This window comes from Triticum dicoccoides, chromosome 3A (genome assembly GCF_002162155.2).
Source record: "Triticum dicoccoides isolate Atlit2015 ecotype Zavitan chromosome 3A, WEW_v2.0, whole genome shotgun sequence".
Classification (NCBI taxonomy): domain Eukaryota; kingdom Viridiplantae; phylum Streptophyta; class Magnoliopsida; order Poales; family Poaceae; genus Triticum; species Triticum dicoccoides.
Window position 1 is genome coordinate 567,386,280 of NC_041384.1, and position 26,776 is coordinate 567,413,055.

General features: G+C 45.6%; 2 protein-coding genes across 2 annotated transcripts; both read left to right on the forward strand.

Moving 5' to 3' along the window:
* Positions 1 to 10,951: 10,951 nt before the first annotated feature.
* LOC119272162 lies at positions 10,952 to 11,771 on the forward strand. Its single transcript, XM_037553719.1, has 2 exons — positions 10,952 to 11,106; positions 11,258 to 11,771. Exons 1-2 carry the CDS (start codon positions 10,998 to 11,000, stop codon positions 11,461 to 11,463), a joined length of 315 nt encoding a protein of 104 aa, XP_037409616.1. The 5' UTR covers positions 10,952 to 10,997; the 3' UTR covers positions 11,464 to 11,771.
* A 3,592-nt stretch (positions 11,772 to 15,363) lies between these two features.
* On the forward strand, positions 15,364 to 21,410 carry LOC119269226 (G-type lectin S-receptor-like serine/threonine-protein kinase B120). The gene is made up of 10 exons (XM_037551018.1): positions 15,364 to 15,593; positions 15,672 to 15,810; positions 15,917 to 16,314; positions 16,406 to 17,715; positions 17,829 to 17,927; positions 18,023 to 18,201; positions 19,959 to 20,169; positions 20,260 to 20,497; positions 20,590 to 20,740; positions 20,832 to 21,410. The coding sequence occupies exons 4-10, from the start codon at positions 16,425 to 16,427 to the stop codon at positions 21,129 to 21,131; spliced, it is 2,469 nt and encodes an 822-aa protein (XP_037406915.1). The 5' UTR covers positions 15,364 to 15,593; positions 15,672 to 15,810; positions 15,917 to 16,314; positions 16,406 to 16,424; the 3' UTR covers positions 21,132 to 21,410.
* Positions 21,411 to 26,776: the final 5,366 nt, after the last annotated feature.

Sequence of the window (26,776 nt, forward strand, 5' to 3'; positions counted from 1 at the left end):
CCCATCTTGGGGCCTATTCCGGAGCTCCGTCGGAGGGGCACCGATCACGGAGGGCTTCTACATCAACACCATAGCCCCTCCGATGAAGTGTGAGTAGTTCACCTCAGACCTACGGGTCCATAGTTAGTAGCTAGATGGCTTGTTCTCTCTTTTTGGATCTCAGTACAATGTTCTCCCCCTCTATTGTGGAGATCTATTCGATGTAATCTTCTTTTTGCGGTGTGTTTGTTGAGACCGATGAATTGTGGGTTTATGATCAAGTCTATCTATGAACAATATTTGAATCTTCTCTGATTTCTTTTATGTATGATTGGTTATCTTTGCAAGTCTCTTCGAATTATTAGTTTGGTTTGGCCTACTAGATTGATCTTTCTTGCAACGGGAGAAGTGCTCAGCTTTGGGTTCAATCTTGCGGTGTCCTTTCCCAGTGACAGTAGGGGCAGCAAGGCACGTATTGTATTGTTGCCATCGAGGATAACAAGATGGGGTTTTCATCATATTGCATGAGTTTATCCCTCTACATCATGTCATCTTGCTTAAGGCGTTACTCTGTTTTCATTAACTTAATACTCTAGATGCATGCTGGATAGCGGTCGATGAGTGGAGTAATAGTAGTAGATGCAGGCAGGAGTCGGTCTACTTGTCTCGGACATGATGCCTATATACATGATCATACCTAGATATTCTCATAACTATGCTCAATTTTGTCAATTGCTCAACAGTAATTTGTTCACCCACCGTAGAATACTTATGCTCTCGAGAGAAGCCACTAGTGAAACCTATGCCCCCCGGGTCTATCTTTATCATATTAATCTCCTCCTACTTAGTTATTTCCTTTGCTTTTTTACTTTGCTTTTATTTTACTTTGCATCTTCATCACAAAAATACCAAAAATATTATCTTATCATATCTACCAGATCTCACTCTCATATGTGGTCGTGTAGGGATTGACAACCCCTTATCACGTTGGCTGCAAGGATTTATTTGTTCTGTGCAGGTGCGAGGGACTCACACGTAGTCTCCTACTGGATTGATACCTTGGTTCTCAAAAACTGAGGGAAATACTTACGCTACTTTGCTGCATCATCCCTTCCTCTTCGGGGGAAACCAACCCAGTGCTCAAGAGGTAGCATTATGCAATCTGACCAATAAAGATCTTCGTAGAATATGTGGGAGCCAATATGAGCATCCAAGTTCCGCTATTGGTTATTGACCGGAGACGTGTCTCGGTCATGTCTACATAGTTCTCGAACCCATAGGGTCCGCACGCTTAAAGTTTTGATGACGGTTATATTATGAGTTTATGAGTTTTGATGTACCAAAGGTTTTTCGGAGTCCCGGATGTGATCACGGACATGACGAGGAGTCTCGAAATGGTCGAGACATGAAGATTGATATATTGGAAGCCTATATTTGGATATCGGAAGTGTTCCGAGTGAAATCGGGATTTTACCGGAGTACCGAGGGGTTACCGGAACCCCCCCGGGGGCTTAATGGGCCATAGTGGGCCTTTGTGGAGAAGAGGAGAGGTGGCCAGGGCAGGGCCGCGTGCCCCTCCCCCCTAGTACGAATAGGACAAGGAGAGGGGGCGGTGCCCCCCCTTTCCTTCCTCTCTCCCTCCTCTTTCCCCCTCCACTCCTAATCCAACAAGGAAAAAGGAGGGAGTCCTACTCCCGGGGGGTAGAAATTAAGAAGGAGCATCAAGTGTTGATGGTCAATAAGACCACCAGTTTCAAGAAAAAGGGCAAAGGAAAGAAGAAGGGGAACTTCAAGAAGAACAGCAAGCAAGTTGCTGCTCAAGAGAAGAAACCCAAGTCTGTACCTAAGCCTGAGACTGAGTGCTTCTACTGCAAGCAGACTGGCCACTGGAAGCGGAACTGCCCCAAGTATTTGGCGGATAAGAAGGATGGCAAGGTGCACAAAGGTATATGTGATATACATGTTATTGATGTGTACCTTACCAGAGCTCGTAGTAGCACCTGGGTATTTGATATTGGTTCTATTGCTAATATCTGCAACTCGAAACATGGCCTACGGATTAAGCGAACACTGGCCAAGGACGAGGTGACGATGCGCGTGGGAAACGGTTCCAAAGTCGATGTGATCGCCGTCGGCACGCTACCTCTACATCTACCTTCGGGATTAATATTAGACCTAAATAATTGTTATTTGGTGCCAGCGTTGAGCATGAACATTATATCTGGATCTTGTTTGATGCGAGACGGTTATTCGTTTAAATCAGAGAATAATGGTTGTTCTATTTATATAAGTAATATCTCTTATGGTCATGCACCCTTAAAGAGTGGTCTATTTTTGATGAATATCGATAGTAGTGATACACATATTCATAATGTTGAAGCCAAAAGATGCAAAGTTGATAATGATAGTGCAACTTATTTGTGGCACTGCCGTTTAGGTCATATCGGTGTAAAGCGCATGAAGAAACTCCATACTGATGGACTTTTGGAACCACTTGATTATGAATCACTTGGTACTTGCGAACCGTGCCTCATGGGCAAGATGACTAAAACGATGTTCTCTGAAACTATGGAGCAAGCAACAGATTTGTTGGAGATCATACATACAGATGTATGTGGTCCAATGAATGGTGAGGCTCGCGGCGGGTATCGTTATTTTCTCACCTTCACAGATGATTTGAGCAGATATGGGTATACCTACTTAATGAAGCATAAGTCTGAAACATTTGAAAAGTTCAAAGTATTTCAGAGTGAAGTTGAAAATCATCGTAACAAGAAAATAAAGTTTCTAAGATCTGATCATGGAGGAGAATATTTGAGTTACGAGTTTGGTCTACATTTGAAACAATGCGGAATAGTTTCACAACTCACGCCACCCGGAACACCACAGCGTAATGGTGTGTCCGAACGTCGTAATCGTACTTTACTAGATATGGTGCGATATATGATGTCTCTTACTGATTTACCGCTATTGTTTTGGGGTTATGCTTTAGAGACGGTTGCATTCACGTTAAATAGGGCACCATTGAAATCCATTGAGACGACGCCTTATGAACTGTGGTTTGGCAAGAAACCAAAGTTGTCGTTTCATAAAGTTTGGGGCTGTGATGCTTATGTGAAAAAGCTTCGACCTGATAAGCTCGAACCCAAATGGGAGAAATGTGTCTTCATAGGATACCCAAAGGAGACTGTTGGGTACACCTTCTATCACATATCCGAAGGCAAGACATTCGTTGCTAAGAATGGATCCTTTCTAGAGAAGGAGTTTCTCTCGAAAGAAGTGAGTGGGAGGAAAGTAGAACTTGATGAGGTAACCATACCTGCTCCCTTATTGGAAAGTAGTTCATCATAGAAACCGTTTCCTATGACGTCTATACCAATTAGTGAGGAAGTTAATGATGATGATCATGGAACTTCAGATCAACTTGTTAATGAACCTCGTAGGTCAACCAGAGTAAGATCCGCACCAGAGTGGTACGGTAATCCTATTCTGGAGGTTATGTTACTAGACCATGACGAACCTACGAACTATGAAGAAACGATGGTGAGCCCAGATTCCGCAAAATGGCTTGAGGCCATGAAATCTGAGATGGGATCCATGTATGAGAACAAAGTGTGGACTTTGGTTGAATTGCCCAATGATCGGCAAGCCATTGATAATAAATGGATCTTCAAGAAGAAGACTGACGCTGACGGGATTGTTACTGTCTATAAAGCCCGACTTGTTGCAAAAGGTTTTCGACAAGTTCAAGGGATTAACTACGATGAGACTTTCTCACCCGTAGCGATGCTTAAGTCTGTCCGGATCATGTTAGCAATTGCCGCATTTTATGATTATGAAATTTGGCAAATGGATGTCAAAACTGCATTCCTGAATGGATTTCTGGAAGAAGAGTTGTATATGATGCAACCAGAAGGTTTTGTCGATCCAAAGGGAGCTAACAAAGTGTGCAAGCTCCAGCGATCCATTTATGGACTGGTGCAAGCCTCTCGGAGTTGGAATAGACGCTTTGATAGTGTGATCAAAGCATTTGGTTTTGTACAGACTTTTGGAGAAGCCTGTATTTACAAGAAAGTGAGTGGGAGCTCTGTAGCATTTCGAATATTATATGTGGATGACATATTGTTGATTGGAAATGATATAGAATTTCTGGATAGCATAAAGGGATACTTGAATAAAAGTTTTTCAATGAAATACCTCGGTGAAGCTGCTTATATATTGGGCATCAAGATCTATAGAGATAGATCAAGACGCTTAATTGGACTTTCACAAAGCACATACCTTGACAAAGTTTTGAAGAAGTTCAAAATGGATCAAGCAAAGAAAGGGTTCTTGCCTGTGTTACAAGGTGTGAAGTTGAGTAAGACTCAATGCCCGACCACTGCAGAAGATAGAGAGAAGATGAAAGATGTTCCCTATTCTCATAGGCTGTATCATGTATGCAATGTTGTGTACCAGACCTGATGTGTGCCTTGCTATAAGTCTAGCGGGGAGGTACCAAAGTAATCCAGGAGTGGATCACTGGACAACGGTCAAGAACATCCTGAAATACCTGAAAAGGACTAAGGGTATGTTTCTCGTTTATGGAGGTGACAAAGAGCTAGTCGTAAATGGTTATGTCGATGCAAGCTTTGACACTGATCCGGACGATTCTAAATTGCAAACCAGATACGTGTTTACATTGAACGGTGGAGCTGTCAGTTGGTGCAGTTCTAAACAAAGCGTCGTGGCGGGATCTACGTGTAAAGCGGAGTACATAGCTGCTTCAGAAGCAGCAAATGAAGGAGTCTGGATGAAGGAGTTCATATCCGATCTAGGTGTCATACCTAGTGCATCCGGTCCAATGAAAATCTTTTGTGACAATACTGGTGCAATTGCCTTGGCGAAGGAATCTAGATTTCACAAGAGAACCAAGCACATCAAGAGACACTTCAATTCCATCCGGGATCTAGTCCAGGTGGGAGACATAAAATTTGAAAGATACATACGGATCTGAATGTTGCAGAACCATTGACTAAGCCTCTTCCACGAGCAAAACATGATCAGCACCAAGACTCCATGGGTGTTAGAATCATTACTGTGTAATCTAGATTATTGACTCTAGTGCAGGTGGGAGACTGAAGGAAATATGCCCTAGAGGCAATAATAAAGTTATTATTTATTTCCTTATATCATGATAAATGTTTATTATTCATGCTAGAATTGTATTAACCGGAAACATGATACATGTGTGAATACATAAACAAACAGAGTGTCACTAGTATGCCTCTACTTGACTAGCTCGTTAATCAAAGATGGTTATGTTTCCTAACCATAGACACGAGTTGTCATTTGATTAACGGGATCACATCATTAGGAGAATGATGTGATTGACATGACCCATTCCGTTAGCTTAGCACTTGATCGTTTAGTTTGTTGCTATTGCTTTCTTCATGACTTATACTTGTTCCTATGACTATGAGATTATGCAACTCCCGTTTACTGGAGGAACACTTTGTGTGCTACCAAACATCACAACATAACTGGGTGATTATAAAGGTGCTCTACATGTGTCTCCAAAGGTACTTGTTGGGTTGGCGTATTTCGAGATTAGGATTTGTCACTCCGATTGTCGGAGAGGTATCTCTAGGCCCTCTCGGTAATGCACATAACTTAAGCCTTGCAACTAATGAGTTAGTTGCGGGATGATGTATTATGGAACGAGTAAAGAGACTTGCCGGTAACGAGATTGAACTAGGTATTGAGATACCGACGATCGAATCTTGGGGAAGTAACATACCAATGACAAAGGGAACAACATATGTTGTTATGCGGTCTGACCGATAAAGATCTTCGTAGAATATGTGGGAGCCAATATGAGCATCCATCTTTCGCTATTGGTTATTGACCGGAGACGTGTCTCGGTCATGTCTACATAGTTCGCGAACCCGTAGGGTCCGCACGCTTAAAGTTTCGATGACGGTTATATTATGAGTTTATGAGTTTTGATGTACCGAAGGTTGTTCGGAGTCCGGATGTGATCACGGACATGACGAGGAGTCTCAAAATGGTCGAGACATGAAGATTGATATATTGTAAGCCTATATTTGGATATCAGAAGTGTTTCGGGTGAAATCGGGATTTTACCAGAGTACCAAGGTTACCGGAACCCCCCGGGTGCTTAATGGGCCATAGTGGGCCTTTGTGGAGAAGAGGAGAGGCGGCCAGGGCAGGGCCGCGCGCCCCTCCCCTCCTAGTCCGAATAGGACAAAGAGAGGGGGGCGGCGCCCCCCTTCCCTTCCTCTCTCCCTCCTCTTTCCCCTCCACTCTAATCCAACAAGGAAAAGGGAGGGAGTCCTACTCCCGGTGGGAGTAGGACTCCTCCTGGCGCGCCCCTCCTGGCCGGCCGCACCTTCCCCTTGCTCCTTTATATATGGGGGCAGGGGGCACCCTAGAGACACAACAATTGATCGTTTGATCTTTTAGCCGTGTGCGGTGCCCCCCTCCATCATAGTCCGCCTCGATAATATAGTAGCGGTGCTTAGGCGAAGCCCTGCGTCGGTAGAACATCATCATCGTCACCACGTCGTCGTGCTGATGAAACTCTCCCTCAAACACTCGGCTAGATCGGAGTTCGAGGGACGTCATCGGGCTGAACGTGTGCTGAACTCGGAGGTGTCGTGCGTTCGGTACTTGATCGGTCAGATCGTGAAGACGTACGACTACATCAACCGTGTTGTGCTAACGCTTCCGCTTTCGGTCTACGAGGGTACGTGGACAACACTCTCCCCTCTCGTTGTTGTTCATCACCATGATCTTGCGTATGCGTAGGAATTTTTTTAAATTACTACGTTCCCCTACACTCTGAACCACTCTGAATCCGCCAGCAAGCTCCATAATCAACATGGTTTCTGTTTTGTCAGAAACACTCATCCCCTGCTTTGGTTGGAGCTCTGCAGCATCTCCATCAGATTCAGACTCTCTTGCGAATGAGCTTGAAAGAATGCTTCCTAGCGCACTCTCCTTTCCATGAATCTCGAGGTCCTTGCCGCCAGTGCCCACGCGATCACCTCCGACGGCTGGGTGGCCTGATTCGGCGCAACCGGAGGAAGCTCCCCCTCCTCCGCATGCATCAGGATGTGAGTCACAATCTTCTGGGTTGATTCTACGCCTCTCCTGGGCAGCCTCAACTCTCTCCGCAGCTTGCTGGTGAGATCCACAATCAAAAACTCTTCTGTCGCCCTTTCCGGTGTTGCTTCTCGCACATTCATGATTAGAGTGGTAGGCATAGTAAGCTTGGGTTTCTTCTTCCATGCCCTCTGCAAGCTCCAGTCCGCAATTCACCTCCTGAAATTCTGTTATCGCCGCATCCAGCCAAAATTGCTTTGCCCACTCGTGACACTTGGGTCCAATTTTGCCAATGTTGCAGGATGCCCCAACTCTCGATCCATGGCCGGGGCAGGGGAGAGGTATGGCCAGGGGTCGACCTCTTCCAAATCTGAAGGCGGCGCCGACGGCATCTTCCCCTCGATGCATTCCCATCTCGCTCGCCTCTGTGGATCTGTGCTCCTCGCCTCTGCCCGCGCCCAATTGACGAAGTCCTTCGGGGAGGCGGTCGGGAGTGGCATCCTCCTCTTCTCGTCCCGACTGCCCTCGAAATAGATCCTCCGCGCTAGGTTGAGGAGCTCGTAATCTGTGCTGGCACCACAGTTCTCGATTCCCCATGATGCCCACACCTTCATCTCCGGATCTGGCTCCGCCTCCGCTTTTTGCTACAGCGCTCTCCACTCCTTCATGCACAGGAGATAGGAGGATGCGGCGTCGCGGATCCGCGTGGCTTGCTCCGTCCACCTCCGCATCCTCGTCGCCCGCAGCGTCTCCGGTGACACCGACCCAATCGGGCGCAGCCTCTCCGGAAAGGCCCGGTACACAAAGGGGGAAGGCATGTACGGGATTGTCGAGCCCGGGCGAGGAGGCGAGCATGTAGATCTGTCGACTCTCGGCATGGGGGCGGGGTGTAGGGTAGGGGGCTCGCCGTCGCGGGGAAGTCGGCGGCGAGGTGGGGTGGGTGGGGTGGAATCGCGGTCGCCAGAGCGAAGGTCGACTGCAACAAAGTAGTGCTTCCCCCAAAATGCCTATAATTTTATTCATGCGCATAACAATAGGTACACTGATTTTGATCTAAAAAATCCAAGAAAATATAAAGTAACTCCTGTGATTAAGAATTACAATGAATCTCTTGAAAACACATTCTTCACCGTATCAATCTTTGCTACTAGAACAAATACTCCAGAGACTTCAATAAAGAGGCTGCAATTGGACTGGAGCAACAATGTTGTCATTTTTCATCCACACAAACATTATCAATAATGATTTTTGAAAGCGCATTGAGTCGCCCATCTAGAAAGATGAGAAGCCTTGATCGATAAATGTTCTTGGACCGATGATGATCCTGTAGAGATGCAGATCATCAGATCACAATATCTCCACCATGGTGTTGATGAATGATTTCAACTCCATAAAGAATCAAACCAACAAAAAAAGTTTGACAGACCTGATTCTGTGAGGATAGAAAAAAATCTCTAACCTCATGGACCACAAAAAAAGAGTAAATTTATTTTCATGACAAACGATGATCACTAGGTGTTACAAACGATGATCCTTAGGTGTTGACGAAGAACACGAAACTCTCGATGATGAAGAATGGATGACACGCACAAATCAAAAAAGAAAAAAAAAGCCCGTTTGGTCCTGGCAAAAAAAACTCGACCTAGAGCAGATCGATCTGGCGATATGGACCACCACGGACCATGTTAGCCCTTTATAGAAGGGTTGTGCCGTTCCGGCCCAAAGGCCTCGGCTCAAGGGTCGACACGTGTTAAAAAGGGCCAAATAGCCATAAAAAGGCCCTAAAATGCCAAAAAGCTCTAAAAAGTTTAGAATTTCAGGACCGTATAAGCTTGTGGACCTGACTTTGAGGCCCGGCCAGTTTGGTGGCGGGGCGAAGGCTGACACAACTCTTTTATTTGCGTGTTGTGCCGGTCCCGAGAGCAACTAGTTAATGAGCGTTTTTTGAGCAGCTTCACAACGATCAACGTCACTTGGCATGCTCTCAGTCATCTGCCACGTGTCGTGCTCTGGGTGCTCTTTTCGGATTTTGTTTATTTTTTATTTTTTCGCACACGGTTTCGGCTTTTTTCGACGTTTCGGTTTTTCACCTGTCTTCCTTAGCTTTTGGGTCGAAATATATATTTTTTTCATGAAAAAACGTGTTTTTTCCGTTCACGAGAGTCACGATTGTGTTTTCGTGAGAGTCACGGCCGTACCTTTCGGAAACGAAAAAAAACACGTTTTCTGTTTTTTTCCTTCATCGAGAGGCACGGTCGTGCTTTCGCGGGAGTCATGGCCGAGCCTCTCGGAAACGAAAAAAATGCGTTTTTTTTCTTTCGCGAGAGGCACCGTTTTGCTTCCGCGAGAGACACGGTTATGATTTCGCGAGAGGCACGGCCGTGCCTTTCGGAAACGAAAAAAAACGTTTTCTATCTTTTTTTTTTCCGCGAGAGGCACGATTTTGCTTCCGCGAGAGGCACGGGCGTTCGGAAAGGGAAAAATCCGTACTCCCGGTTCTGTTTTTTTCGTAAAAAAAAAGTTCGTCAAAATCTATCAACATGGATCTAGTTTTGAAGCTCGACGCGAGGAATCCAACAGTGAAAAACGGTTCAAGATTTGGACAACGCATGGTTTAAGAGATAAAACGTTTTCAATAAACGGATCTACGAAAAAGGGAAAAACTCGCAGGTTGCGACAAGTGACGTGCTGCATGCACGCCACTTGTTGCAACCTAGGAAGGTAGGAGTGATCTTTGCAATGAGTACTCCTCGATTAGTGATTTAGTTTGTCTAATTTACATGTAGATGTTTTATAAGGATGTCACATCTAAACTACCACAAATAACGCAATAACAAGAAAAAAAAGAATTGAGAAAAAAACCCACAAATATAGTGACATCAGGTTAGATATGACGTATAGACAGACTCTGCTTAGTGATTTCGGTCCCATACTGAACCAAATATCCGTGAATGCGGGCCGGCCTTCAAAGCACAACCCTGCAGCGAATACGGAACGACAAATGCTCACCTCATGGAAGGGCTGCAAGAGGACCCAGCAACATGAAGATTACTTTGTTGGACCGGGCGTAGCTCTTCATCTTGTTCCAACATGAAGTTTCCTTGTTTTCGATGCATACCATTCGCTACCAAATGAAAATATTTTTTGTGTTGTCTCCCTCAAGCAGGTTTTGTCACTGGCTATTTGATACGATTTTGTTCCTTTTCATGTCGGAGACGAGCTAAGCGCTTATGCTATCATGCCATCATGCACAAGGCGTTCATCCGACAAAACCGCGGCCTCTGATGTTCTTTTGTCATCGATTAGTTGTCAATAATTTTCAACAGTTCTTGTTTTTCTTCATCTGCTAAGCGCTCATCTACATCATGGTTAAGGGTTAAGGTCTACATCGTCGTCATGTGACAAGACCGTGACATCTGATTTGTTTTCCGTGTGATTGTCTTAGACGGCGTATCCTGGCTTGCCATTTTGCCACCGGGAAGTCCCATGTTCCTCCTGGACACAGCATTGGGGCACCATGTCAGAGGAACCTTCCTCGTGAGGCAGTCTAACTCAAATTTGTGAAGTGTTTACCGGCCATACCCTGTCTCCGGCGTCCGGCCCCGCCGCGTTTGCTCGCCGGCTTTGACCTCGGAGTCGTTCCACAAACAAGTTACGCCCACAACACAGCCAGCTTTGGTGTTATCCTGAACATAGGTGCCATCACCCTTACGTTGCGGGCAGTCTCCAAGGTCTTGGCCTGCAGGTCGTCACCTCTTGACTTTCGAGTTTTCATGGGTTTGACACGCTATAAAAAGGCTAGAGGGCAAACCTTCTCATCACCGCACCACCACCAAAGCAGAACCCTAACAAGCAACTCTCCACTAATCCGCCTATCATTCCTTCCTTCGCGCCGATTGACAACCTCTGCAATGGCGAAGAACCACGGAGCTGCCGCTCTCGTGATCGCGTCCCTTCTCGTCGCGGTCACCCTCGCCGACGCCAGGGTCGCCGTGCAGGTGCGCCGCGACCTGAACGAAGGTACGTGTCGATGGACTCCACCCAATCCATGGTATGGTAGCGTATGTGTTCCACGAACCAGTGATAACTGTACCTTACTACTGCAACTACATCTCGATCTGTACTCTGACTACTGGAACGAACGTACGTGCGTGCGATCGAGCTGCCGCAGGTCACGTGGTGCCGGCGAGCGACGCGAAGGCGGCGCCGGCGCTGACGTGCAGCAAGGTGCAGGGGCTGAAGGCGGGCGAGACCTGCTTCTCCGTCGCGCTGCTCGGAGGCCTGACCCTGGAGTCGTTCCTCGTCTGCAACCCCAACATCGACTGCGCCAAGACCTTCGTCGGCCAGTGGGTCTGCCTCCGCGCCTCCACTGCTTGACCAGTCGCTGCACGCACCCGTGCATCGATCACCGGTAGCGTTATGAATCCAGGGGGTGTGCTCTCCTCCTTGTACCTTGGGAAAGGTGTGGCTACTCTCAGGTGTGCCCACACCCCTTATCCTGGCCATCCAAAACCTCCGCGATGTGTGCAAGGGGCTATCCTAGTCCATGACGTTTGCAGCATTAGTGCGGGCATCTCTGGCCATTAGTTTATTTTATTCCTTAAGCTCTATAGCTGTGCAGCCCTACATTCTAGGCATGTGACTCACAAGACCGACAAACATCACAGACATGTCACTGTAGCTTGAGCACCCTAGGCAACTATAGCCACTCTTTTGTTTTGATGTGCATGGCAGCTCGTGTTATTTTTCTACCTTCCTGCTCCATTTGGTTGCTTGTTGTGATTGATTTTTAAAAGCTCACGTGAGTGATAGAGAAGCTGTGAAGGGGAGAGAAAAAAGAGAGTGGAGAGACTAAATTTAATTCCTGTGAGAGATAGATGAGAAAGCAGTCTTCTCTGAGAGTGAGGGAGGAGAGAGACAAAGCAGTCTTCTCTGGCAGAGATGGAGGAGAGAGAGAGCCAAATGGTGGAGAGAAAGAGCAGGCTTCTATGAGAGAGAGGAGAGCCTGGGAGAGAGTGAGAGAGACGCCGGTGAGAGAAATATTATTTTGAGGGTGGGAGACAGAGCGCGTCCATGAGAGGGAGCATATTACTGTTCTGGTCTCTGCAAATCACAACGGTGTGTCACGCTGTGGTTCAAATTTTGAGGAGAGGCAAACAAATATGTATGATGTGGATAAGGGGAGTGTGTACACCCGAGAGTAGAAAAGCCACTCTCTTGTACCTTCCCTTGCAAAGTGTGCTTGCTGCTTGCTGCTTTTTTGTTTCTTTGAGAGATGCTGCTTGGTGTTATCTGGTGTGAACTCTGAAGTAGCTCGCCGGTGTGTGTTTGTTGTACCAACGAGCTGGTCGTGCCTGATTATCAGTGTGTTTCCTTTCCTTCCTTCCCTCAATTCGTCCGTGTGCTGTGCTAATGTGAGAATTGAGAATGGTCTCCAAATTACTCCCTTTGTGAAAAAAAATATAAAAGCGTTTAGATCATTAAGATAGAGTATCAAATTACCATCGTTGCACCTAAGTTTGATCGCAACAGATTTTTTATTTTTTAGAATCGATCGCAACAGATAAGGAGGACCCGAGCACCTCTTCATAGCCTTCGCCGGTCGAGGCATAGGATTGAGCCGGGGAGTCTGGATGACTCTCTGATGAAAGCACGACCTCGGACGAGCCGCTAATTTTGCCCGATCTTTTACGATGCAACAACCGTGACTAAATTTCATTGATAAAAGTTTCCAATTACGCGAAATACACGCAACCTGAAACTATGGTAACAACAACTGACTAGCAATACCTCGGCAAACAAGGCACCTCTCGTCGGTGTAGACGTCACCAACACGCAATCCGTCGTCACCGACGGACCTCAAGCCAAAAGCTAGTAAACTCTCGATCACGAGAATCCTTTCGCCAAAGTGTAATTTTCTTGATAGAAAATCTCACAATAATAAACAAGATGAACGTCTAGAGGACCGCTTCATAGTCTACCCAAACTCTAAAGAAACTAACCTAAAAAAAACTATAAAGTCTGGACGGCCAAAACTATATAGCTAGATACAAACCGACTCTGATGAGTTCGGCCTAAACAAGGCACGCAGGCCGTATTACGTGCATGATTTACCTACCCTTGCTTGACTTGTGGCGCAGCCGATTTCCTTGCTGTAATTGTTATGATCTTCTATTTTTGTTTTCTTTTTCCAAACGTACACAGCTGACCGATTGATATCTGCATGTACACGCAAACTCCTTCCCTTTCTATTTTCTAGGACATGCAGATCAGTGGTTTGTATATCCCGTGAAACACAGCTAACAAATCTAGCGCGTGTTGTAGTCTCTTTCCTTTTAATTCTCCATGTTCTCCAAGTCCTGTTATTTCTCCAAACGCATGTACGGTATTATTTTCCAAATCGGTTAGTAAACAAACAATTCCTTCCTGGCTTTGTGCTTGCATGCACTTATATGGACCCATCTAATCTAGCAGCTCTCTCATGATTAACATTAACTCCTTTGTGTATTATGGGCAGAAAGTCTGGACCACACAATATACGCAAGTGCCCATCTTTTCCTTTGCTAAGATGTGTCATCTCTTCTGTAATTTTATGGTCCTTGTCTTGGTTAACTAACTTTCTGGCATCCGCCTCCTCGACCTGCACTGTAGTCGTCTCATCCATTATGTCCTCCGTTTGCACCCCTTTGTCGACGACCGCCGCAGTCGCTTGCAACCCCTTGTCATTGACCAGTGTATTCACCATGACTTGTGTATCGCGCATGTTTGTGGTAGGGTATGCCGCATCACTCTCAAGAGGAGCGGCGGTGGAAGAGAGTGGAGCAGAGGAGGGGTCTGTGGAAGAGAGTATGCAAATACGTTTTGTTTAAATCTTACAAATGCTCACCACACCTTCCGAAAATCTTAATGCTGTTTAAAAATCAACTGTGTTTAAAAACATTTAACATGTATAAGAAAAATATTTGAAACAAGTATTTGAAAAAATATACATCATTTATTTGAAAAAAATTCAACATGTACCAATTAATTTTCCATATGTATATAAAAAATTGTACAATCTGTTTTCTAAAAGGTAGACATGTCTTTAAAACCCCCCGAAAAACTCATGAAGAAATGTAAAAAAACCAGGAAACCAAGGAAACCGATGAAAAGACGCCAAAAAGGGAAAAATACCCCTCCACCCAAAAGAAACCCAATGAATGAATGCAGAAAACCGATAAAAATGAAAGAAAACCTAAGAAATGGACCGAAAGAAATGAACATAAAATCAAAGATGTATATCCATTACTGGGCCAGCCCAATGGCAGCACACTGTAGGAGCTGTAGGCGAGCCAGGCGAAGCGAACACACCAAATCTGTTTTGATACTAGTAAAGATTCAAAATCACTAATTAAGGAGTATCCGTTGCAAAGGTTACTCCCATCTTTCTCTGGTGGTGACAAGCGGATTTGTCATAGCCCGGGAATTTGTGCCTTTTTTCTTCCGTAGATTTGTTCTTTTAAACGTTTTATCTCTGCAACTGTGCATTGGGTTCCTTTTTTTTTCAATTTTCCTTTCTTCCCCCCTTTTTTTGGAATTTTCCCATCCAAATCTATTAGCATAGGATCTAGCTTAAAAGATTTTGATGTGAGAAACACAATAGTGAAAACGATTGGACACATGGTTCAAGAGATAAAGCGTTTTTTAAATGAATAAACAGAAAAAATCACAAAACTCCGAGGTTACGACAAGTATTACACATGTAGTGAACCACTTGTCACCAAAAAAGAAGTTAGGAGTGACCTTTTCAAGGGCATGCTTTTCCTTAACTAGTGATTTCAGAATACCCTTATGTGTATGGTGTGATTTTTTTTGAGAGAAATGCAGCCGTGCTAACATCATCCATCCCGCGGTCCGTAGTATTTATTGGGATGAATGAAAAGTGCATGGATGAATCCGGGTACATATGAATGCACTTTAGAAAACACATTTTGCAATGTCAAAAAATTCTGAAAAAAAATGCGTGCGGACATCTCCATATTCTATGTGTGTGCAGAAAGTTTCACAGAAAAACAACTTTTTTTTGTACCCTATGCAAAAAAGACAAAATTTTATGCCGTGAAACGCTATTTAGAAGCAGTAAAAATTGTCTTTTTTACTGAGACAAAACAAAAATTACCTTTTTATACAAAACTTTGTGCCGTGGGCCAACGTGTACATATAATTTTTTTTAGAATTTTTAAACATTACAAAACGCGTAACGGATGAACGGGTTTCATACGAACCAACCGCTGCAGAAGCCCATAGCCTAACTCCGCTAAATAAAATCCAGGCTCGAGTCCCTCCCTTCACCGTCGTCGCCCGCCGCCACCGATTCCGCCATGGGCCATGAGGCAATGGGTGCTCGCCGGCGGCGGCGGCGGCGAGGCGATTTCCGATGCACTGCGCTTTATTGCCGTCATTTTACCTGGACGCCAAGCTCACTCACCCAACCCCGAAGCTTCGTCTTGGTCTACAGTTCGAGCCTGGTGCGCCATCTTGTACAATTAAATTCGCGGTTAGAGATTTTTGGAGATTTCCATAATTTTGTCTGATGTGGCTGGTAGGCAAGATGATGTCGATGGAAGAGAAGTGAGCCAGGATACGGCACCCCTCCCCTCCCCTCCCCCCTTCAGTTCTCCACCCACTTTCTTTTGCAAGCGCTGGAAGCCCTGTAGATTAGTACATCATTTAGCAATTAGCATGGTAACTACTACCAACAATTTCTTGTGATGCATACTACCATCGGATCCATCGCGCACAGTTCAACTATGGTAGTAAATTAATTAAGATTGTCATCTTTGTTGCACAGGCGCAGCTGGTTCATTCTTCTAGTACAAATATGTTCAGCTTGTTTTATACTGTATTGTGCAAGTCAACCAGTCAGTCTCCGGTCAAAACTCACTACCTCAGGTGGAACCGTGGAAAGCATGCCCCCCTAATTATTTGTGGTCAGTGTGTGTCGTATGATTATTCTTCTACAGACATAAGAGAGAGTCACATCCCAGCATTGACTGCAGCCATCTTCCATGCTTTACTGGCAATTGGAAAATTGCTTTCATGGAATCTTCAAAGCTGGCAACTCCGGATGTTCATGGTCTGTGGAGATATCTGCTGGAGAAAAAGCTCATACCATCCTGCAGCGATTACACCAAGTATTCTGCTTACCATGCTCTCCCGTTGATTCGTTATCGCGAGAAACTCACAGAGGTATGGAGATCCGAGATATTCTTATGTTATGTCCTCCTTTAGTGTAACTCTTTCTCTCCCTCTTAACTGTTTTGGCTTGCAATTTTCCCAGTTTATGCTTGGAGAAAGCCATGTTGGTGGAAATAAGCTACTTGAAGAAGTGCACAGTTGTTGTTCTGCTGATTCCATCTGTGTTAGCAATAAGATGTTTCTCGGCTACCACGCCAAGAGACACCATCGCGTTCAATGAATCCATTTCTGATGGGCAGAGCCTTGTTTCTAGTGACAAGAAATTTGTGCTTGGATTCTTTAGCCCTGGAGCTTCAAGCCACCGATATATTGGTATATGGTATAACAGTACTCCAAATGCAACGGTTGTATGGGTTGCTAACAGGAATGATCCAGTATATGATAAGTCCGGTGTACTTAAGTTTGATGATGTCGGTAATCTGATAGTCCAAAATGGCACAGGCAGCTCGTCTATAGTTGCTTTTGGTTCTGGGGTGGGAGTGAGGGACAGGGAGGCTGCAATACTGTATACTGGCAACTTGGTGCTAAGGAGCATGGCCAACCATTCAAATATCATATGGGATAGCTTTGCCTATCCTACTGATACATGGCTCCCTGGAATGAATATTACACTTAGAAATTTGCTGAAATCATGGAAGAGCTATGATGATCCAGCAACGGGAGATTACACTTTTGGTTTTGGACCGAGCATAATTAATAAATCAGCATCACAATTCATTATTAACTGGAATCGGAATTCATTTTGGACAAGTGCATCCTGGAATGGTGACACGAATTCTCTCATTCCAGAACTGAAATCTATGAGTATCATCCCTGTTTCATTTCAGTGTGACAACCTTACATGCATGTACACTCCCAACCCTGCTGGCATAATGACTAAGATTGTTTTGGATCAAAGTGGTTCACTGAACATAACACAGATCGATCCGGAAACCAAATTGTGGACATTGTTATGGAGACATCCAGATAGTTGTGATGTGTCTAATTTATGTGGAGTTAATGGTGTATGCAACAACAGTATGTCCGTATCAGCATCAGAATCCATTTGTCGGTGTCCAGAAGGATTTGCAGCACAAGACCAATCAAATTCTAGGAAAGGGTGCACCAGACAAACCCCACTGCAGTGTAATGGTGATAGGTTTATTGATATGCTTAATATGACAGTTCCTGGCAACAGACAGAAGCTGTCAGTTGTGGGAAAAAGTGGCAACAGACAGAAGCTGTCAGTTATGGAAAAAAGTGAATGTGAATTTGCCTGTATGAAAAGTTGCTCTTGTACGGCATATGCTCATTCGCTCTCCGATGGTTGCAGCTTATGGCATGGCAATCTAACAAACTTGCAGGATGGAGTTGAAACTCTTCATCTTCGTATAGCTGCATCAGAATTACATGGTAAAGGACTAGTGCCACTGTGGAGACAGTATCTGAAGATAGGGTTAATTGCAAGAAAACAGAAACATTATTGATAGTATTATTGTGTCAAGTGACAAGCTCTGTTTTTGCAGGTCACAAAATGCTTTGGATAGCATATATACTTCCGCCAGTTGCATTCCTTGTCTTTTGTCTCATCTCTTTTATTTGGATTAGGAGAAGGAAAAATAAAGGTAACCATTCTGAGTTGGAAAAAACAATTCATAGTTAAAGAACATGCAATGTCTTAGTCTGATAAACACATGACAAGTCCCCTTTTGTGAATCAGGGAAAAGAAAACAGCCTGATCACCCCCTCGTCATGACTTCAGATGTGATGAAGCTATGGGAGAGCGAAGACACAGGCTCTCACTTTATGATGCTTTCCTTTTCACAGATAGAAAATGCCACAGACAACTTCTCAACTGAAAACAAGCTTGGAGAGGGAGGGTTTGGCCCTGTGTACAAGGTTAATTGTGTTCTTTAGTTTTGTTCACTAATATGTTTGCTAGAATTTCAAGACGAATGGGTGCTAATTATAATAATTTATTCTTAAGCATGTAGTCAGCATGTATAACTTTGTGTTTAGCCAAGTAATGATAGTGACGTTCTTATCTTATGATTGTAACAAATAAAAAACAAACTAATTGAAAGGGGAAAATGGAGCATATCTTTGTCCAGTGGTCCTGTAAGATGTTCATAGTTGCAACATCCTCCACCTGTTAGTCATGTGTGGCAAATATGTTGTGCTCTTAGATCAAGCAGTTAGGCAAATTCAATATACATCAAACCGTGACTCAGGCGGCGCCCAAAAACCTAGCCGGCGGGGGCACGCTCTCCCTCCTCCCCTCCCACCGTCGCCGCCGGGCTAAGCCCGGGGGCCGATGGCGGTAGCGGAGGATTTCCTCTCACCTGCATCTCAGGGGTGGTGCGGGGCTCCTAGGCGTGAGGTGGCGTGGCCGATCCGGTTTTTGCGGCGCCACGGAGATGGCTGCGGCAGCTAGCGGCGGTGGCCGGCCCGGTCTCGGACGGCGGGCGCGGCGGGCGCAGCGGCCGGCCCTTTTGGACGGCGGTGGTTGCTCCTGTCGGCGGCTGTGGCCGGCTTGGCTGCGGTGGCGTGCAATCTGCATTCGTATCGGCGGCGGCGGCGTGGAGGGACTGGTGGTCTCGGCGGCAGCACCTCCGGTCAGATCTGGTCTGGCCGGTGCAGCCGGCGGTGGTGGTCATCTCTTCTGCCGGAGGGGGTCGGCTTGAGGCTGGGTGTTCGGATCTCGGGATCCGTCATCTAGTTCCGACTACGAGTCGGGGAGACATAGTTGCCAGTGAAAACCGAGCCGATGGCAAGCGATGGTGGCATTCTGCGCCGTTACCTTGATGAAGGCATCGTCGTGTAACTACTGTCAACCCACTCGTGCTGCTCCGGGGGAAACCCTAGGATCTGGTCTTCTAGATCGGACGATGGCAGCATTGCGGTGTCGTTTCTCTCTTGGGAGCATCGTTCGTGGAGCAGCGCTCGAAGACAGAGGCAGGCGGTGGGGCGGCTTCGTCTTGCACGGAGCTTCGATGGAGATGTCAAGTCATGCCTGGCCGATAGGTGCTACGATTTGTCATGCCTATTCGGCAGGTGCTACGCACGACAGATCTTCCAGAGACTTCAAGCTGTGTCAGCCGGTGGTACTTGGCGGCATGGTGTTGAGGTGTACCCGTGGCGACCGCGATGTGCTCATCAGTTCGCCCGCAGGGAGGTGGTGCCGTTGGGCACCGTGGTGGCGTCGATGGGTGGCCGGACTGGCAAGGATAATGCGGATCTCTTTTCTGAAGATGGGTCGGCGGGAAAATGATGATGGCGCCTTCTTAACCGTATGTGTGATGTATGCTTTAGATTTGCTGCACCGGATGTAGGTTCCGATACATTATGTGGATGGATCGGCGACAACACCGGTTTGAGATATGGGGAGTGAGAGCACTCCACATTATCGAGTTTGTAGGTGTGAGTGGTGGCTTTGGGTGGCTTGATGTAATTTCTTGTCAGACCTTGTTGAATAATTAATAAAGAAGGCTGCATGCATCGATTGATGCAGAGGCCGGGGGTTTTAACCTCCTTTTCAGAAAATAAATAAATCAACTCAATATGATGGATAGTGGTATTTGGGAGGTGAATCTATTTATTTCTAAGATATGAGTGTACTAATGTCTGACTGTTGAAAATCTGACACAATGCTCCAGGGCAACTTACCAAATGGACAAGATGTTGCTGTTAAGAGACTTGCAGCGAATTCAGGTCAAGGACTACCAGAGTTTAAGAATGAAATCTTGTTAATAGCCAAGCTTCAACACAGCAATTTAGTGGGACTCCTAGGTTGCTGCATTGACGGGGAAGAAATGTTACTAATCTATGAGTATATGCCAAACAAAAGCTTGGATTTCTTCCTATTTGGTATTTTCATTTTTATATAAATATCCCTACTTCACATAGCTATATTTTTCTTCCATGCCTTCTTGAACTGATCAAGTCTTATTTTGCAAGACCAATCGAGAAGAGCTTTTTTAGTCTGGGCAATGCGTCTTAACATAATTGAAGGGATCGCACAAGGTCTTATTTATCTCCACAAGCATTCTCGGCTAAGAATTATTCACAGGGACCTGAAACCAAGCAACATTCTGCTGGACACTGATATGAACCCTAAGATCTCAGATTTTGGAATGGCAAGAATATTTGATCCTAAAGGAGGACTAGCTAACACGAAAAGAGTCGTTGGAACATAGTAAGCACTTCTATTGGTATTTTACATGTAAAGTGGAAGAACCACTATACTGAGAAATGAACATCGAATTTACTAGATTATTGTTCTTTCAGTGGCTACATGGCCCCCGAATATGCCATGGCAGGTATTTTCTCTGTCAAGTCCGATGTATTTAGCTACGGGGTACTGCTTCTGGAGATCGTCAGTGGGCTAAGAAATGCCGCAGCTCATGGACATGGAAACTCCCTAAACCTCCTTGGTCACGTGGGTCAAAGTTCTAACAAGCTCGAACTGTTCTATAATTGTTGTACCTGATTTTTTATTCTAATTTGATGTCTGCAACTGAACTCTGCAGGCATGGGAGCTGTGGAAAGAAGGCAGATGGCGCGAACTCATTGATAAATCGTTGCACGGTGCATGTCCTGAGAATATGGTGCTACGATGCATTCACGTCGGCCTGTTGTGCGTTCAGGAGAATGCTGCTGATCGGCCCTCCATGGCCGAAGTCATTTCCATGATTACTAGCGAAAATGCCACCTTGCCGGCCCCAAAACAACCTGGTTTCGTATCCATGTTGCTTCCAACTGAAGCTGATGTCCCTGAAGGAAGCTGCTCTCTGAATGATTTGTCAATTACTGGCCTGGATGGCAGGTAGTACTATCCATTAGTAAGGAGTGTTACAGTTGTTTCTGAATATATGTTCAGACATGAGAGTATCATGTTATCCCATCATATTAAACGGACAGCACTTTTGAAGTGATCCCAGGAATTTCTGAAGTGCTCGATCTCAAAGATATTAATTGTCATTATTATAGTAAGGCGGTATTTTCAGGGGGAGCTGTCATTGGTATATTTTGACATATTCAGTTCTAGTTTAACAAAACTGCTCTGTAATCTGCACCCAGAAACCACCTTGACGTTACTGGTACTAATATCTGGCTGAGTTCTTGGATAAAACATAAATCAAATTCCATTTCTTTTTGTCGCTTTATTACAAGTATGACTGGAGGTTCGATGTTTGGACCGTCACAACTCACAGGTACTCAAGTTCCTGCCACTTTCTGCAGGAACTACTTGGGAATTTTCCGTACACGCTGCGTTCTCGTGTGATTGTATTTTTCTTCTTTTTCTATTAGGATCACATGGTTCTCCTGCATGGTATGAAAAAAAAATTGATCGCGGATACAAGATCTAGAGTGACTGATACACTGGATACTGAACTGCACTGACCGGACAGATCGAGACTGATAGACAACAATCCCATTCCTCCACTGTTATCTCTATTTTTTTCTGCGATCAATTCGTTCTTGTTTCTCCACTATCACTGCGCTACCACCAACATGGAGCAAGACAGTTTTTCAAGTGAGCAACGTGAGGGTAAAATATTAGGCCCGGTCAAAATCAAACGGCGGTCGAAGAATATTACAGTACAAAGCAGTTCCATAGGAATCACAGACGGGATTACCCCGGGCCCGGCCTGTAAATGTTAGGAACGACATGTCCATGCCGTTCTCAGCATAAGCAGTATCGCCCGTACATTGGACGCCGTCTCCAAGGCCATGACCCGAACCATGGCGTCACACTCTCCATCCTATCGACCTTCAAGTGTCGAGCTCGTCGTTACGCTATAAAAAGGGCGAGGGCTAAGCTTCTCTTCACAACCAAAGCAGAGACTAACAAAGCACCTATCAGCTTACCCTCATCCTTCCTTCGCGTCGGCGGCATCTGCATCTGCAATGGCCAACCACGGAGCCGCCGCTCTCCTGATCGCGTCCCTGCTCGTGGCGGCGGTCGCCCTCGCCGACGCCAGGGTCACCGCGATGCAGCTGCAGCGCGGCAGCCTTAACGGAGGTACGTCAACCGATCAACATCGTCCATGATCTGCCCAAATGTGCTGGATTGTAACCCTTTGGACGTGTGCCTGACTGTCTGTGCGTTTCGCAGTTTATGCACTGACGAAGGCGGTGCCGGCGCTGACGTGCAACAAGGTGAGCGCGGTGCAACAGGGCGAGACTTGCTCCTCACTAGCGGAGGACGCCGGGCTGACCCAGGAGGACTTCCTGGGCTTCAACCCCAACATCAACTGCGTCAGGATCTTCGTCGGCCAGTGGGTCTGCCTCGACGCGTCCTCTGCCTAACACGCCGTTGGATGCACGTGCGCAGCATCGTTAGTTGCCGCTACTACTTATGAATAAAGGAGGCTAAGTCGCTCTGACGCTCTTCAGTGTGCCTCCGCCATTATTCGAGTTGAATTTGGTATTTGTACTTCCCTCGCAAAAGGATCGAGGTTGTAGTCCGTCACTCTGTCTTTGTGCCAGCTTTGGCTTCAAAATTGGTTCAGTTGGTTTAAGCTTGATTACACCAGTGCGTTTACCTCGTGCGTCTCCTTCCTTGGTTGTTCCTGATTTTTATTTTTTGAGTAACGGCCCGCCGCACTTAAGAGATCAGGGATTACATCATATGTTACATTCAGCACTCTAGTGGAAAGACAGTGTCTAGCTAACAGATGGGTTGTTTCATTCGCTTCTCTTCCACAGTGCTTCACTTCAAATCCATGGAAGAATGAGAGATTTTTTTTTTAGAAAAGGAGAATGTACTTCGGCCTCTGCATCTGGGCAATGCATGCAGCCACTTTATTAATTTTTCACAAAGACTTTACAAAGTAATACATCAGTAAGCCTGAAGCCACCATCTTGACAACACCTGTCGCTACTTCTATCCCCTTGATGCAGGGGTGTCAAATGTCCGACCCTAATACCAAACAGACATCGCACCAAAACCTAACATCCTTGCAATCAGTGACCAACTGAACCCATCTCTCTCAAGACAGGGCCACAGCTTGAACAATCACGTTTACCATTCCAATCATCTGCCACATTCTTGCAGTCAGTGACCAACTGAACCCGTGTCCATCCTTTTTCCTTTGCCAACAGCATGTCATCTCTGCATCCTAGAGCCTCACATACATATGGATCAGTGCTTCCAATGTATGTTGAGAATCTTCCTACAAGGAAGTTCCCCTCGTGATCCCTGACGACCACAACAGTTCTTGATCTTCCACCCTCAAAATCCAATGATGTATCCGAGTTGATCTCAATAGCTCCCAGTGGTCTTGTCCACACAGCCTTCTGAATCTGAGTCTCTTGCTGCTTAACTGGAATATCCAATGCTCTAATATGTCCCTGGATTATCTCCATAGACCCAATAGGCTAATATTGAATTTCTCCATGCATGTACTTGTTTCGGTTGCTCCAAACTGCCCACATTACAGAAACAATGACAGCGGCCTCCTCTTTACTTACATAATCTGAATCCAGAAGGTCCTTTGCCTATGTGAGTGGATGCAACTTTAGAAGTTTGACTCCAAAGAACCTATATGCTTCTGCCCAGAACAACTTAGCCTGATTGCATGTTACCAATGAGTGGAACAGCGTCTCCTCACCACCGCCACACATGCCACAAGACAACGCTAGCATTATTACCAATATGTCACCGAACCAGCTTGGCCTTTGCCGGAAGGTACTCCTTAAGTACTCTCCACCAGAACATCCTTATTTTAGGTTGCACATTCAGTTTCCATAACTTCTTTCAAGTGTCCTGGTCGCCAGACGAACTGCTTGGTACACCCTGGTCGTTGCAATGCCTTTCTTTTAGCACCCTGTAAGTAGACCGAGTAAATGGCACTGGTCACCCAGACAAACTCCGCCGAGCAGCTGAAGCTTTTGGAGATTTCGTGAGAGTCTATGTTAGCTACGTTTTCGCGATGGATGCTTTGTTTGGATGTAATATTGCCGCCGGGTTGAACCTTTGCAGCGTTTTGGACGACGGTCGTGGACCGAACGTTTTAAGTTTCATCTGTCTTAAGTTGTATCCCGTTGAACCTGATGCCTGAGGGCTTTATTAATTAAAGCCGGACGCTTCTAGCGTCTTCGTTCAAAAAAAAAGGCACTGGTGGTCCGAGAACTTGCGCTGCGGGTGCACTTAAGTCACGGTACTTGTAAACTGAAAAAACCCGTCATACAACTTGCATTGCGGGTGCAGATAGGTCACGTATGCCATCTGAACTGGCCAGCTGTCCTATTTTCGAGAAAAACCTGTCATAGAACTTGCGTTGCGGGTGCAGATAAGTCACATTTCAAATTTTTTGTTCCTGAACATTTTTTTAAAGTCACGAATCACAAATATTTTTAATAAATATTTTTTAATTTATCGTCCGAGATTTTTTTTTAAAGTCGTGAATCACAAACATTTTTTTAAATGTTCACCACTTAAAACAAATGTTCGCAAATCACAAATATTTTTCAAATTTATCATTTGCGAACATTTTTTAAAGTCGTGAACAAATATTTTTTTAAAGTCACGAATCATAAATATTTTTAATAAATATTTTTAATTTATCGTCCGCGAAATTTTTTTAAAGTCGTGAATCACAATTTTTTTAATGTTCACAACTTTTAAAAAATGTTCACGAATCAAAATATTTTTCAAATTTATCGTTCTCGACCTTTTTTTAATGCCGTGAATAAATACTTTTCAAATTAATCATTCACGAACATTTTTAAATTTATCATTCAAAAAAATTTCAAATTTTTCGTTCCTGGACATTTTTTTAAAGTAACTAATCACAAATATTTTTAATTTATCGTTCACGAACATTTTTTTAAAGTCGCAGATCACGAATATATTTTTTGAAACGTTCGTGAACATTTTTTAAAGTCGTGAACAAATAGTTTTCAAATTTATCGTTCACGAACATTTTTTTAAAGTCACGAATCACATATATTTTTAAAGCCGTGAACAAATTTATCGCGCTTGACCGTTAGAAGGAGAAAACCAGGCAGCTGACCGGTTCAGATGACCTATGTGACCTATCTGCACCCCTAATGCAAGTTCTATGACGGGTTTTTCCGGTTTGCAAGTACGGTGACTTAAGTGCACCCGCAACACAAGTTCTCGAACCGCCGGTGTCATTTACTCAAGTAGACCGGACTGTGAACAGCCCTGATCTCTCCCATGCCCATGCGCAAAAATCTGACTGTTGTGTTCTGGGTCACGGATATTCAGAATGGCATTGACATCCGCCTGTATGAACATTTTTTAAATAAGTTATGTGTTCCATTCTGCACCCTCTTCCTGTATCAGATCTGCCACTAACCGAACCGGCTCATCAGAGAGCCTACCCAGCGGTTTCATCGTGGTGACCCTTCAATCCACTGGTCATGCCAAATTTCCGTTGTTCACCCATCTCCCACACGCCGTATTAATCCTTACTTTAGGACCTCTCTGTTGGTGTCTAGCCTTAGCTCTCCTCCTCACTTGAGCTCTCTCTCGCACATACATAGAAAAAAGAGGAAGAACAAGGAGAACACAACAAGATTTTGCACGACATATGTACGTCGCCGGCCGCACGAAACGGCCGCTTGTATTTCCCGAGCACGAACTCCCCAACACACCGGATACATGACCAGTTATATAGCCTAGCTAGCTAGCCCACACTACGCACTCAGCCAACTACCCACGCGCACACGCGCTCACCTGGCGACCTGGCCGCTCTCGTGCATCGGGCCATGCAACTTTTCCACGAGGCCCATGCTGATCTTCACGCCTCGCCTGCGCCCACGACGCGCTCGTACGCGCGCGGCGCGGCCGAGCTCCAACGAACAGCAACGACCGCTACTGCATGCAGCTCGTCCATGCTACGTACGCAGCAAGCTGCAGACCGACTTAAATGCACGCACGCTCCACAACTCGGGTCAGCACACACGACACACGCATCCCCCCGCGTCCCGCACACCCGACGCGCACGCACGCAGTCGCCGCAGGCCGAGTGTTAGGATCCCAATTCCAAGTCACATCGATCTAGCCGGTAACACCTCATATCACTTTGCGGCCTCACGCACGTTATTTTCACGGGTGTCGCCTTACCATGGCCCGGGACCGTTTGCGCCTTTTGGCTCACGTATATGATAGTGTCGCTAGCACCCATATGACAGAGAACCCGGGCCGACATGACTAGTCATGAACCCAAAGTGGCACTAACTTACGGGGACAGGCATACATGAATCAACATGGAGCATGTCGGTCAGCAGCGTGTGAATCCGGGCTGTAGCACTGGGCTAACAGGACTCCGGGAACCCGGGCTGTAGCAGGCTAGGTAGGACTCCGGATGTCACCGCGTGACATTTCCCCGAAGGGACAGACACATGAACGAAGTGAATCACATGCCGGCCAATCAAGTGTTCCGGAGCAGTAGTGCTGGGCTAGCAGGGCTCCGGTGAACCGGGCTATAGCGGACTACTA